At 48.9% G+C, this 15,171-nt stretch overlaps 1 protein-coding gene across 2 annotated transcripts; it reads left to right on the top strand.

Moving 5' to 3' along the window:
- Positions 1-7,295: 7,295 nt before the first annotated feature.
- stv (BAG domain-containing protein starvin) lies at positions 7,296-10,849 on the top strand. Of its 2 annotated transcripts, none has more exons than XM_077633985.1 (2): positions 7,296-7,533; positions 8,984-10,849. In XM_077633985.1, exons 1-2 carry the CDS (start codon positions 7,369-7,371, stop codon positions 10,577-10,579), a joined length of 1,761 nt encoding a protein of 586 aa, XP_077490111.1. In that variant the 5' UTR covers positions 7,296-7,368; the 3' UTR covers positions 10,580-10,849. The 2 variants fall into 2 exon arrangements, with proteins under 2 accessions (XP_077490111.1, XP_077490112.1); XM_077633986.1 differs by lacking the exon at positions 7,296-7,533 and adding an exon at positions 8,450-8,603.
- Positions 10,850-15,171: the final 4,322 nt, after the last annotated feature.

Here is a 15,171-nt window from a genome sequence, read left to right on the forward strand (position 1 = left end):
GTCCATAGACTTCTGTCTATAAAGTCTGTCGACTCTCTATAGACAAGCCCTAGCGAACAGACTATAGGCAATACAAATCTTATGCACAGTATATAGACAATCTATAGATTTATGGCCTTACACTTTTAGTAGACTTTTGTCTATAGACAGTCTATAGACTATGAATAGACAAAAATAAATACCTATAGACAGGCAGTAGAGTATATAAGAAGTCTATAGACTGTCTATAGACCATTTTTATAAGGCCCATGGCGCCCTCGCTTCGTTCATCGACGCCATACCTGGCCTTGACGCGATCCGACCTGCCGTCTTTGTCGAAAATATATCATATTATAATTGGTTTTTGGGGAAAGGATATGACGCAGTATCTGGCTCATACATCGTTGGACACCCGAACCGCGTCGTAAGGGAAGGGATAAAGGAGGTAGTGAAAGAAGAAAGGAAGAAAGGGGTGCCGTAGTGGAGGGCACTGGAATAATTTCGACCACCTGGGGATCTTTAACGTGCACTGACATCGCACAGCACACGGGCGCCTTTGCGTTTTTCCTCCATAAAAACGCAGCGAAGGGGTTTGTGTCTTCGCGGTGGACCTTTTGTAGCGCCTGTACAAGTCCTAAGATCAGGAGCGGGGGAGAAATGGAAACTGATCGTGCACGAGGAAAGGAAAGCAGTGGCGCCGTTCCTTCAAGCGCCATTGAGCCTCTTCAGGGCTGTGCTGTAGAAGGCTCGGAACGGAACCCGTGTGTTGGGAGCGGTGATTAAGTTGTGCCTCGCTCGTCAGCCCGTGGGCCAGCCATTGCCTCGATTACCGGCGTGACCTGCTGCACCCACTCGTGCGGATGCCGGTCTCTCGCAGCACCTATCTGCACGCCTCTTCGATAGGGTGAGCTGTGCTGTAGCGCCTGGGTGGTCCCTTTAGGTCAAGCGAGCTTCAACTCTATTATTATATATAATTGGTTTTTGGGGAAAGGAAATGGCGCAGTATCTGTCTCATATATCGGAGGACACCTGAACCGCGACGTAATGGAAGCGATAAAGGAAGGAGTGAAAGAAGAAAGAGGTGCCGTAGTGGAGGGCTCCGGAATAATTTCGACCGGGATCTTTAACGTGCACTGACATCGCACAGCACACGGGCGCCTTAGCGTTTTGCCTCCATCGAAACGCAGCCGCCGCGGTCGGGTTCGAACCCGGGAACTCCGGATCAGTAGCCGAGCGCTCTAACCACTGAGCCACCGCGGCGGGTAAACTTCAACTCTGCGTGTCAAGTCGCATGTATGTCGGTATGCATACCAATTGATCGTCTCTCCAGGCAAAAAGCGTGAGATTCAAAGGCAAGCGCGTTTCATCGCCACGTGCAACATCTCAAAACATTATTTCTCGACTAGCAAGCGGACAGCCGCAAGCCGCAGGCTTGCGCATGGTCTTTCGACGTGCTACGTTAACGAACATGGCGGACTCCAGGCGTGAACCTCACGGAGCTGTAGTCAGAGCGCAGGGTCTGACGAAGATTTGGCACCCGCTCCAGCACAAATGACGTCATCGTCGTACTGGCCAATGACACTGTTGGTGGGGGGATCCAACACCCTGCCCCCCCCCCCCCCCCGCCCGGTTTAGTATCTCTCATGTTTTTCTTTTTTGTGTCGCGTGTTCAAAGCGCCGTTCATACCGAACAATTCTAGACAAAGGCATTTTTGAACAGAAAAGTTTTGAACGTAGTTTTTTTTTTCATATGTTATATTTCACTAAAACAATCAATATATCCGCAGATCTCCCGTCGGCAGGCTTGAATTTCTTGCGATTAATGTTTTTTGCTGTCGTGAAAAGAGTTTCCCGCATTTTTTCTGCGGAAGTCTTAATTGCTCGTGAGAGTGATGGAAACGCTCTAAAAGAACGATTTTGCTGCTCATCAGAAGTCTGAATCATTAAAGGATTATTTCTATAACGATAGCATACAATATCATATTACCCGACAGAGACCCACTGATATCTGATGGAACCTCAAAACTTGAGGAAATAACAGTAACTGAACCTGGCGTCCTGTCCTTGTTGCTTGCCATGGATGTCAAAAAGGCCAGTGGTTCAGACAATATTACAAATCCTTTCCTTAGAAGGTACGCAATATGGATATGCAGATACCTTAGGCTTATGAGAAATCACTTAAACTAGTGAATTACCACGCGACTGGAAAATAACTAAAATAATTCCTCTTCATAAGAGTGCAAGTTATGACAACCCTTATAATTATCGCCCCATTTCTATCACTTCTGCATCTTGTAAAATTTTTGAACACATTATTCTGAAACATATCGTGACTTACGTGGAAGTAAGTAATTTCATTTGCAGCAGCCAACACGTTTTCCGTAAAGGCTTGTCAACTACAACGCAATTAATTGAAACCATTCATGACCTCGCCTTAACTATCGACAATCGTGGGCAGACAGACATTTTATTTCTCGATCTATCCAAAGCATTTGGCAGAGTATCGCACCCAAAAATGTTTCACAAACTACACATATTGTTTGGTTCTGGGAATATAACACAATGGCTTCAGGCTTATCTGACAAATCGATTCCAGTTCGTTGAATATGAAGGGCAACGTTCGGGATGTGCTCAAGTAGTGTCCGGCGTGCCTCAAGGCACAGTATTAGCTCCATTTCTTTTTCTTATCTTCATAAACGACCGACGTGGCAGACAACATCGACGGTACGGTCCGTATGTTCGCAGACGGCTGTATCATTTACAAAGAAATTAGTAACTATGAAGATCAATTAATTCTTAACAACTCACTAGTGCAAGTTTCCGAATGGTGCAAACACTGGCAGATGACGCTTAACTTAGATAAAACTGTCTCTCTGACAGTAACCAGGAACAAAAAATTCTCTAATATTTACTTATGGCAAATTGAGAACCAGAAACTAAATAAAGTTGAAGAACATAAGTACTTAGGAATTTTGATCTCATCGGATTTGAAATGGAATAGGCATGTATCGTATATAGGTAACATCTAAGGCACTTACTGCGCTCTATTCGTTGAAGCTGCTGCACCTGACACCAAATTATTAGCGTATACCTCACTTGTTCGTTCAGCACTAGGATATAGCATAATTTGTTGGTTTCAGTCGACTAACCACAGCATTCATCAATTAGAAAGCGTTCAGCGAAAGGCCATTAGGTTCATCTATAACAAGTACCGTCGTAGCGATTCCACTACAGCACTGTTACGCAAAGCTGGTCTTTCAACAATACAAAATAGGGCCAAATTCTTGCGGTTAAAGTTTCTTTTTCTACTTTTAAATGATGCTTTCAAAATAAATAAAAAATAAGTACTTGTCATTTTCTAAATCATTAAACTACATTACCGAGTACAGATTTCATAGTGACACATTGCCCCGCCGCGGTGGCTCGGTGGTTAGGGCGCTCGACTACTGATCCGGAGTTCCCGGGTTCGAACCCGACCGCGGCGGCTGCGTTTTTATGGAGGAAAAACGCTAAGGCGCCCGTGTGCTGTGCGATGTCAGTGCACGTTAAAGATCCCCAGGTGGTCGAAATTATTTCGGAGCCCTCCACTACGGCACCTCTTCTTCCTTTCTTCTTTCACTCCCTCCCTTATCCCTTCCCTTACGGCGCGGTTCAGGTGTCCAAAGATATATGAGACAGATACTGCGCCATTTCCTTTCCCCAAAAACCAATTATAATTATATAGTGACACATTCAAATCTTCGTTCTTTCCACAATTAAGCCATCCGAGATTGGAATGCGTTGCCGAATGATGCGGTCACCTGTAATTCGTTTGATGCTTTTTTGGAAGGATTGTCAAATCTTGAATCGGAATAAGTGCACTGTTTTGGAAATGTTTGTTAATGTTTGTTTTTATTTTGTTTTCTGCGCACATGATTTATCGGATTGTATAGCATTGCCTTAATGTTCCTTTCTTTCAAGTTATTTTGCAAGCAATTATTGCTATTTTCATTCCTGCACTAACCTGACCGTAAACGTTTTTTTTATGTGTGTGTGTAATTTATCCCTGTCCTGCGAAAGCATCCACAATGAGGCTAGCAGTATGTTGTAAATAAATAAAAATATATAAATAAATATTCAATTTTTTTATCCAAGAATGTTGGACATATTCTCGTCTTCTGTTCAAATCACGAACCAACCAGTTCGACTTAACCCCTCCTTCACCCTGGCAGTATTTATAACACTGCCCAGTGGGTACCCGAGTTTTCCGCCGTTTGAACGAGCTAAACGAATTCTACGAAATACCTCTCGTGTCGCCATCGCTGTTATGCATATAATGATAATTTTTCCTGCAAGAGTATAATGGCGAACTTTTACGCGGCGACCACGAGTAGCCTTTCGCGAATCCATGCATGCACCACCTACTGTACAACGCCTGTCGCGTGGAAGCGGTCAGCGTCGCGTAGCGTCGAGAACATTCGGGAAGGAATCGATTCTGCTGCTGCGCGCCGCCGCGCTGGGCGTACACTGGCGCAAAACCGGAATAGAGAGCCCTGGCAGCGCAGAGCATCGGCTCAATGTTGGAAATGTGCTGGCAAATACCGGTCCTACAAAGGGCCAGCCTTCAATTGCCAACACATTTACAAAGAACGATGACCATGCAACGACCTCCTCATAAGTGAAGCCCTTTGCTTTCGAGTTCTTATCATGTTTTCGTTTTTACATCCATGTTTTTCTTTCAGAAAATACCCGGAGTCCTCCGGGCAATTTCTTAATCACAGGTCTGTGTGCCCAGGAACACTTACAGTTTGGTCAAGCTGTTTAAATCTGCAAAGAAAATAACAAAATTAAAAAAGGAAATAAGCAATTAAAATAAAGAAAGGAACCGAAGTTGATGCGAGCCCGGAAAACGCTGGTATTATCTTCATTAGTTTTTGCGTGTACAACCCCTCGCGCCGCAACGGGCCAGATTTGCCTCTGAGAGTTCCGCTAAACACTAGGAAGCCGAGCGTACCGCCGCCCTTGCCTCGACATTAGTTTATTCACGCCGTGGCCTCCGCGATCAAGCGAAACGACGCGCTGTAAGTGGCGATCGCGGAGGCCACATCGCCACGTTCGCTCACGGCCAGTCTCGAGGTAGAGCGCGCGCGCTCTCTCTCGAGACAAGGCCGTGGTGTTGTACAGAGCAGTTCTGTCTGTGCCTTACAGGTGGCGCCACAAGGGCCGTCGCCATCTCGGCTCTTGTGCGTCGCGAACTGCTGTTCAGCAGCTTGTGCCACAAGTCAAGCGCGTTTTGCGCAGGTAACTAAATTGCAAGGTGGCCCGCGATCTCGTCGTGCGTTGTTTGCTCTCTACTTGCAGCGCATAAGTGAATAAAATAACAAACAATGCTTTGCATTGCACGCGGCAGAGACTTGGAGCCATGGGATCAAAGAATAATAATTATAAAGAATATATCGCCTTGTCAGGTGGTGCGCGCAATCAAAAATTTAAAAAAAAAGGTAAAGCATCGTTCCGCGTCTTCGAAATAGCTTCAGCAGCAACGGGCCAGCTTCGATTTGTCCGCAGTGTTCCTTTAATGTTTACCGCGATCGAACTTGCTCGCCTGTCCACCAGTTACCTTTCTCAGGCTCACATTCCACCCATGCCCCAGTGCCCTTCAGGTCCTTGGCCTCCCACATACATGTCTGCAACCTTCGTGTCGCCATTCCCCGCAACTACATTGTCTCCTATCTTTCACTCGACACGCAGGTAGGTCCAAGCTGCCTACCACACCTCTGCACAGTCACACTGCAATACACACCGGCGCTTCAATGCAGGAATCTCCAGGTTCTGCAGCTCAGTTCATACAATGCCCTTTGACTCCTAACCCCCTTTCTTCTACCAGTAGCCCCTAATTCGACCTGCACCACCTTGGAGATCATCTCGACTGTACATGCAGTCCAGAAGTTCGTTCACTTGGATTGCCACCTTGCCCCGACTCAGCAGTACATCGTGTGCACTGAGTCCCAAGCCGCCCTCCGTGCTTTCAAAATCGAAGCATAAACCCCGCTTCTGGACGTGAAACTTCGTGCAGTCACGTTAAGGTGCACCCCAATGACGCATTCAGGGATCGCTGGAAATGAGCTAGCTGTGGAATATGCTCGCCCTCGAGACTCTTAACCAGGCTCTGGTGATCCACTGGGCCAGCCCAGCACTGTGTGACGAGGGTCTTGTGATCACGAAAGCCATATCGCAGTGCTACCTCCAGTTCAGGTACGAGCTCGCCACTATCGCTACCCCATACCCCCTTTTATACTCCAGGCTCGTATCCTTCGTAAAATCAAGGCCAGCATACTCGTTACTCCAGCAAGACTTTTTTTTTTAATGCGGATTCTGCTTTGACCCCTCCTACATCAGTTTTCCTGATCTCTATGCTGATATTCCACACTGTCTCTTCTCCTATCATGTCCCAATCCCTTTTTACATCTCCTGTCCTCTCCATGCATACCTAGCTGGCTGCAGCTTCTCGCGAAGATCAGCTTGGCCTGCTGTGGCAAGTGAAGCTCATTTTGAGCAGTTGATTTTTTCTGCTCTTAAATAAAATTCGTTACTACTACTACTACTACTAATACTACTTTTTTCTCAAATTCCTTTACACACACACGTGTAGACAGAGAAAGACGTAATGAGACGTTATAAGAAAGACGATTTAAGTAATAAAACTCATACCCAGTACGCCTGCCAGCTATTTATTCCAAAAACATAGCCTTGGGATGGCTCAGTAGTTGGAAAAAAGTTTTTTTTTTTATCGGAATGAGCAACCGAAAGCCTGTTGGCTCAACGGATGGAGCGCAGATGTTTGACGACCTAAATTCATGCATCCAACTGAGGCGCACATGTGGGACCAGAAATAAGCCGCGCACCTGTCGCCGAATGTTGCGGATGCTGACAATATTTTTACTCGCTTGTTGACGTTAGACGAAAGCGAACATTCATTAGCCTCACTGAGCCGGAAAATGTTCGTTTCAAGCAGCACGACAGCGAAAGAAACAGTTGCCATTCATGCCGCAGTAATGAGCGAGAGCAGCGTTTGAACTTGGCGCGCTCGCCTCTAGAATGTTCGCGACGGCTCCCGAAGGAACGCGCCGGAGGCGACCGGGGAAGCGAAACAGCGAGGCATTTCGAGAGCTTCTAGAAGTTTCTCGTTCTATTTTTCACGCCGCGATGGCGCTGCAAGTTTGCCAGCATTGTTCTGATTCGTCGTTTGAAATGATGACGTTTTGCCACAGTTGTTGGTGATTGGTCGTTCGAAAGCATGACGCGAGACACGTCACGTGCGCGGCTTCCCCCCTTTTCTCTTCTCTGCCTTTCTGCGTGTAGGTGGGAGACCGTTGCAAGTTTTTTGCGCTGTGGGGGTAGCCGATAAATATGAGCTACAGACGCGTGCCGTTTCAGTTTAATCCCGACCGAAGCTCGGACGAGAGACGATCGGAGATACTGCGAAGATTCGGGTTTCAGCCCGAAGAGGATAACATGTTCTACGAGACCAATCCTCCCTCTTGGTCGTCGGACTGGGCCGGCAGATTCCACAGGGTAAGCAACGCAGTGTGCGAACACGATCTCTCCCGGGGGGTATTGCGCAACGTGTGACAACGCATTTCGCGCCTAGCAGCTGGATTTACCGGTCTTGGCGACCGCATCTGCGGTCGATAGCTCTCAGTTAAGCGGTGCTTTTCGCGTTGTCAAACGGCATCGATCCCGATTCACATCCGCTCTGTTATAAATGGGTCAGCAGCGGTAAAGGTTCAGCTTCGGGCGAGCCAACGCATGTCGGCCGGGCTTCGTGATTGGCTTGGCTACGAGAGTCCGCATCGATTTGGCCCCGCGCTGCGTCGTCGTCTGCCTGACGACGCCCGCTTTCGTTGATCCGTTCGTCTTCCTCATTAATCCGGTTTTTCTGCTCGCTGGCTTGGAGCGTGGTCATCGCCTTTCGAGCTGAGCGCATTAGAAACCAGTCTCCGCCGAAGGGTTCGTGCGGAGCCACGCACCGTGCAGTGGTCTCCCGCGAGCAACCTTCAGGCAGCTGTGTGGCCAAAGACCTTGAACGCTCGGCAGAGCGGCAGTGCGGTTTAAGCTAAACAAACAAAAACTCTAGCGGTGCTGCTCGCTTAGCGCTCTGCCGGAAAGGAGAGGGGGGGAAAATTAGAGGTAACAACGGATTCTGAGCTTGTGTGAGGGAGGCGCTTGCTTTTGGCGGCGCTTTCTGTAGTGCTTGTCGCGTTTTTATCTCCTTCGGCAGCCGCAGCACGCGCGGGGAATTTTTTGCTTCGAAATATATTTAGACGCCGGCGGTCAGTGGGGGTTGCTATTTTGCGTGGCGAAGGGAGCTGCTCCCTCCCGCAGAGATGGTGCGACGTCACGGGCGCATGCCGTTTGACAGGCGGAAACGTCACGCCCAAAAGAAAAAGCTAGACAGTTGAAAAAAAAAAAACTGGGCCGAAGTGCGAGGTTTTAAAAGAACGCGACGAAACACTTGCTTCTTTTTCGCTTGTGTTCACTGGGAGCTAGGTCGCGGGGGTCTTTTTGACGTTAGCGTTCGTAGGTCGGACCTGCTGGCAGCCAGGCGTAGCTTGCAAATGGCCAGTCGCAAGCGAAAGTCCCAGGTGCCGAGATTTTCGTTCATGGGCAGCAATGTGTGGGAGCGAACTGATTTTCTTCATAGGCCTTGACCTTGTTAATTTCTGGTATCCAAGCGGCTTTCAGAGGCCGGTTTTATGGAAAGCAAAATACGCTGATCGCCTGCTGTGCTGCTTGTGTAAAAAAAGTAGGATAGGTGGTGCAGACATTAGCCTTATTTACATAACGGTGCTCTGAAACCATGCTTGGAGATAGCTTCCTCTGACGAATGCTGCCATTGTAGTTCTCGTGCTGGATTTCTAGTCAGTCGGTGGGAAGGTGTTCAGTTCGCACGGTGTCTTTGTCGTCTTAGTGCTGTTGGCCCGAGTGCCCATTGCCTTACCTCCGCTATTTTTGTCTCATGCAGCCCGCCTTCTACGACGACCCTGAATGGCGCAACACCGGCTCCGTGTTCGGCAATTCCGGCTCCATGCCCGGATCGCCACAGTCGCGGATGCGACGCGGCTGGACTTCCGACCTGGACGAAGGCGGCGTGCCCATCAAGGTGGTCCACGAGGGCGCCTCCTCCTCACGCGGTGGTGACGAAGGCGATGCTGCGTCGGAGACGTCGTCCCAGGGCAGCCGGTCCAGCTGTTCCAGTGGAGGGCGGGGCAACGGCGCCACCAACGGGGCTTCGTGCTCCAAGCCCCGCCACGAACCGAGAGTGCACCATATCCCCATCATGGTGGAACCACGCACGGGATCGAGCAGCTCTGGATATGCGTCCGACGGAGAAATCAAGCCAAGCCACGCCAGGAGGGCATATGCCCAAGCTGTCCCGAAAGACCACGCAGCAGCAGCTTCTGCACCCACCGGAGAAGCCAGAAATGTTCACACTGTACCCATCGAGGTGGATGGATATGTACCTCGGAGAAGTGCATCCCGCGATCACTATGATGAGGACATGTCTGGAGATTCAGAGAATGTGCGGACAGTCCCCATTCAAATGGACTGTGGTGACGAAGCAATGGCCAGGTGTAAGGTCGACGACCCGATGGACGAACAGGCAGCGGGGAAGAGCTGGGCACACACCTTCCCGAGGCAGAAGTGCCAACAGTCTTCTAGGAATACTCCGACAGCTACCAAGTCATCTTCCGGAGGCAAGCTGGGCCCACAAGCCACCACGCCTACAAAGCAAGGCTCAGAGCCACCCCCTCAGCAGCAGCAGAAGCAACAGACTACAGCAGAAGAGCAGATTCGGAGGATCAGCTTAGAGCTCGCTGACCTTCGGCAGCAGGTGCTCAACTTCAGCGGCAAGCCTGGCGACAAGCAGTACAAGTTCCTCGATGAGATGCTGACGCGACTCATGATCAAGCTCGACTCTGTCGACCCAGCAGGAAAGGACGACGTGCGGAAGATGCGCAAGGCAATGGTTAAGGAGGTGCAGTCAGTGATAAACCTGCTTGAAGGGAAGCCTCCGACAGATGCACTTGTCGAATTCGTGCCTCAAGAAGTTGCGGAGGCGCAAGAGGCCGAGCAGCCTGGTGAAATGAGTCAGGACGGTGATGACGGAGGCAGTGAAAGAGATGGTGGTGCTGCTGCCAATTCTGCAAGTGTTGGTGATGTGCCAGCAAAGTCTGAGCAGGTCGGCACCAACAACACACCTGAACATGCTCCTGCCACCGATTCCCAGAAGATCGGCAGCAAGGACGAGACTCCGATGGAAGTTGAAGCGACCGTGACATCGGAAGCCCAGCCGTCACAAACTGTTGACATGGCCCCACTGGCAAGTGGTGGTGCAGAAGAAACAGCAGCGCCAGAACTGCCCGCTGTCCCAATGCCTGTGGACATCGACTCCTCACTTGCTGCTTCTGGCACAAACCAAGTAGAAGAACCTAATGCAGGATCCGCCAGTCCCTTCAATGAACAGAACCTCTCATCACTAGATAACAACAACAGTGTAGGAGAGGCTACACATATTGAGGACAGCATCCCTACTGAGCACACTGGCACGGACCTGTGAAAGACTTTTCTTTTTGAGTCGCGTCTCAGTATTGCAGTTAAAGTTCTGTGAAAAAAAAAAGGGACTGAACACCAGTGGCCAGAACACCTGCATGCCTTGTATGGTGCATTGGGTGGCCTTGCTAGAGCCAAAGTTTCTTGCAATGACTGGCTGTACATACTGTTGTATCTAAGTCAGAACAACGCTTGTATATAAATTGTTTTTGCCATATGTATTTAAGAAGTGTATGCTGCATGTTGTTATAATAAATGTCTAGCTTGTCTCGACCCATTCCCTGTCTCGTTTGGATTGCCTCGAGGTTGCTGCATTTCATGCACAATGGAATGGAGCAGGCAATTCCGGCTTCATACCCGGATGGCCACAATCTCGGTTACAGTTGCGGAGCTTATTTGTTCTTTCAGGTTGGCTTTCATGCTAAGTTGTGTGCAGGTATTTGGGCTTATCACTTATGGCAGGTTTTCTGCTTCATGTGTTTATTGCTGGTTGCATTTGATTGTCACATCCTGTTAAACTATGTAAAGTTTCTGGCATCTGCAGACAGTGTTATAGAATTTAGCAGAGGGTGTGGTAGGTGCATACCAGAAGACGTTACGGCCATGTTCTTGATTCCTCTTTAACCTTGTGCTTTCAAATTTGCATTCAGTTTGGCCTGTTAAGCATGGTAACATGGCTTTGCACATGGTACTATGATTGAGTGATCGTGTAGGTGTTTTAGGCAATTTACATATGGGGCATATACTTTGTGAAGTTGCTTAATGGCTGCGGGGGCTAAAACATCTAGAAAGCTTCATGGGGTGTGCTAAGCGAGAAATGCATAAATTGACATAATTGCACCTCAAACAATGTTCATAGCTTCACACTTAATTGTTCAATGCACTCTAGCTTCCAAAACTCCAGTACAATGTCAGCATACATCACTATATACCCTGACAGATGACAAATGGGTCGGTTATCTGGTACCTGCAGGGACTATTGATAAAGGATCTGACGAAAATGTCCAGTATCCACGATGAAGCAGGATATCCTTTTCCACATTACGAAAGATAGCGGTGGGATAAACAAGGTCAGCTTACGCCTCGCAAATTGTTTAGCGAGGAAAAACGTAAAAAAACTCATAAAACGATGTTGGCTGAACAGCTATTTTTGACTTGTGCTTACCCAATATAAAGCCCAAATTGGTGGAATAAAAAAAGGAAAAGCCGTATCGATGTCGTCACTAGGGGCCGCCCCAATCGTGGCGCGCGATTGCATGGCGTCACAATGGCGCGAAACTGTTCAGATTGTATTGCGTTTCTCGTATAAAGAAATCTTTCAGCGTCCAACAGATTGGGAAATAATAGTGAGGGGCGTGATTATGACTCAGTTAAACGCTTAAATGTTGAGTTCTAAGGTCGGCTGACGGGAATGTAAGCGCTCCTTTTCCAAATCGGCAACATCCAACTTAGGCTTCCATGTCAGTAACTAACTACAATAGATGGCTGGCAAACAGTGGCCATATTAGGTGGAGTGTGCCGAGTTTTAGTAGTTGTGATGGGATCACGTGGTTAGTTTTCGACCAAATGGAAGGGAGCATTGTTGTGTTAGCGTTCATGCCAGTGGCAGTGGGTCTTATTTGCTATATATGGTGAGTTGAACTGTAAGTAGGGAAGGTACAGCTGGCGGTTGACATTTCTTGAGGTGTTTGAGAGCGGCTTTTACTTTTCGCATCGGGGGAGAGGAAAATGGTGGAGGGTAGTCCGGAGATTGAAATACGAGGTTTTTTTTCTTTTTGGGTAATTGAAAAATGTTTTTTTGGGAAAGGAAATGGTGCAGTATCTGTCTCATATCAGCGGACATCTGAACCGCGCCGTAAGCGAAGGGATAAAGGAGGAAGTGAGAGAAGAAAGGAAGAAAGAGGTGACGTAGTGGAGGGCTCTGAAATAATTTCGACCAACTGTGCTTCTTTAACATACCCGCCGCGGTGGCTCAGTGGTTAGGACGCTCGGCTACTGATCCGGAGTTCCTCGGTGCGAACCCGACCGCGGCGGCGGCGTTTCGATGGAGGAAAAACGCTAAGGCGCCCGTGTGCTGTGCGATGTCAGTGCACGTTAAAGATCCCCAGGTGGTCGAAATTATTCCGGAGCCGTCCACTACGGCACCTCTTCCTTTCTTCTTTCATCCCTTCCTTTATCCCTTCCCTTACGGCGTGGTTCAGGTGTCCAACGATATATGAGACAGATACTGCGCCATTTCCTTTCCCCCAAAACCAATTATTATGATATTATTCCTTAACATGTACTGGCATCGCATAGCACACGGATGCTTTTGCGTTTCGCCACTTCATTTTGACAATCATCTCCATGAAGGACTTCTAGAGGGTCAGCGTCGTATGCACTGAAAACTTAGCGCTCACCTTCTTGGTAATAAAAATGACACCGTGCTTGGCCTTGGCCGTAATGAATTTCTCGGTCACTGAAAGTAACCTCTGCTTCCGCGCTATGAGGATTCGGAAATGAGACCGGTTGGCCTTTGGCGGCTATCGTCATCGCCTTTTTGCTCCTATAAGGCCGGAAAGTTTGGGCTAAGCTTTTTTTTATCTCTGTAACTAGGTGCGAGCAATAATAGTCATCAGCAAGGTGGCATCCACGGCAGGACGGAGGTTTCTCACACTGACCTCAAATTTATAGTTCAGCCCTGTGCCAACCGCGCTGCCTGATCTCAAATTTCCTGATCTCATCTGCCAACTTGATTCCCTGCAACCTAGGCTGTTTGCTCCCGCTTGACAGAGAACTATCTTTCCTGCTCATTACACTGCCGTGCCCGAAACCATTCCCTAATCTTGATTTCATCTATAGCGCCCCGCCGCGGTGGCTCAGTGGTTAGGGCGCTCGACTAATAATAATAATAATTGGTTTTTGGTTAAAGGAAATAGCGCAGTATCTGTCTCATATATCGTTGGACACCTGAACCGCGCCGTAAAGGAAGGGATAAAGGAGGGAGTGAAAGAAGAAAGGAAGAATAGGTGCCGTAGTGGAGGGCTCCGGAATAATTTCGACCACCTGGGGATCTTTAACGTGCACTGACATCGCACAGCACACGGGCGCCTTAGCGTTTTTCCTCCATAAAAACGCAGCCGCCGCGGTCGGGTTCGAACCCGGGAACTCCGGATCAGTAGCCGAGCGCCCTAACCACTGAGCCACCGCGGCGGGTGCGCTCGACTACTGATCCGGAGTTCCCGGGCTCGAACCCGACCGCGGCGGCTGCTTTTTTATGGAGGAAAAACGCTAAGGCGCCCGTGTGCTGTGCGATGTCAGTGCACGTTAAAGATCCCCAGGTGGTCTAAATTATTCCGGAGCCCTCCACTACGGCACCTCTTCTTCCTTTCTTCTTTCACTCCCTCCTTTATCCCTTCCCTTACGGCGCGGTTCAGGTGTCCAACGATATATGAGACAGATACTGCGCCATTTCCTTTCCCCAAAAAAACAATTATTATTATTATTTCATCTATAGCATTCCATGAACTCGTTCCAATTATGCCAAACCCAAGTGCGGAGCAATGGGAGGGTATGCTCTCCAGCGACTGCCGCGATGACCAGATCGGTCTGATAGCGGAGCCCCGGAATAGGGGCAGTCGACCGTTGCGGAGATGAACTCATCTGAACCGCATAAAAGCACTTGCGCTAGAGCTCAATAAAGTTATCCTATCCCCATTAAGTCTTTACTCCCTGTATACTCCCCTTCTCATCAGTTCTACTGAGTGCAAGGATGCTCCCTGCACTGGAGAGAATAAAGGGAGTAAGGACTTAAGGCGGAGTTCATGGGATCCTATAGCTGAAATCAAGAGGAGGGAACCGGTACCCCCGTCTTTCCTTCTCTCTCTCTCTTCCTCTCCGCTGGGTTACCATACACGTAGTTTAGGTCGGCATAGAGCTACCGGGGGTATATTAGATACGGAAATTTGCTGAGACAGGGAGATAGAAATTTGCTGAGGAGGTCCGTAGTGGAGGGCTCCGGAATAATTTCGACCACCTGGGGATCTTTAACGTGCACTGACATCGCACAGCACACGGGCGCCTTAGCGTTTTTCCTCCATAAAAGCGCAGCCGCCGCGGTCGGGTTAGACACTCGGGTCCACTACGGCACCTCTTCTTTCGCTCCATCCTTAATCCCTTCCCATACGGCGCGGTTCAGGTGTCCAACGATATATGAGACAGATACTGCGTCATTTCCTTTCGCCAGAAAACCAATTATTATTATTATGAGGTAGGGTTGGCGACGACTGGCAAAAAACAGGGAAGTATAGTCTCGCATAACGTGCTATAGATGTAACCGTGGCTGATAATGACCGTTAAAACTGCAAATTTGTTCTCTAGTCCGCGATACTCTCTTTGTGCGGAAGCTGAAATGCACCTTTGCACCCGATCTAAGGAAGCAGTGGAATCGCCTATAACAATTCGCTCCGCTCTCGTTCAGCGTACGCGCCGCTCAAGCAGCGCCGAGACGCCCCAGTCAGGCGCCGCCAGCGGGCTGCCAATTAATGCGCAGCCGGTACATTGATACTGGAAGCCCCCATTGTCCGTGCGGCGGTGCGCTTCCTGGTCTGATATTTACCG

Source organism: Amblyomma americanum, chromosome 8 (assembly GCF_052857255.1).
Source record: "Amblyomma americanum isolate KBUSLIRL-KWMA chromosome 8, ASM5285725v1, whole genome shotgun sequence".
Classification (NCBI taxonomy): Eukaryota; Metazoa; Arthropoda; class Arachnida; order Ixodida; family Ixodidae; genus Amblyomma; species Amblyomma americanum.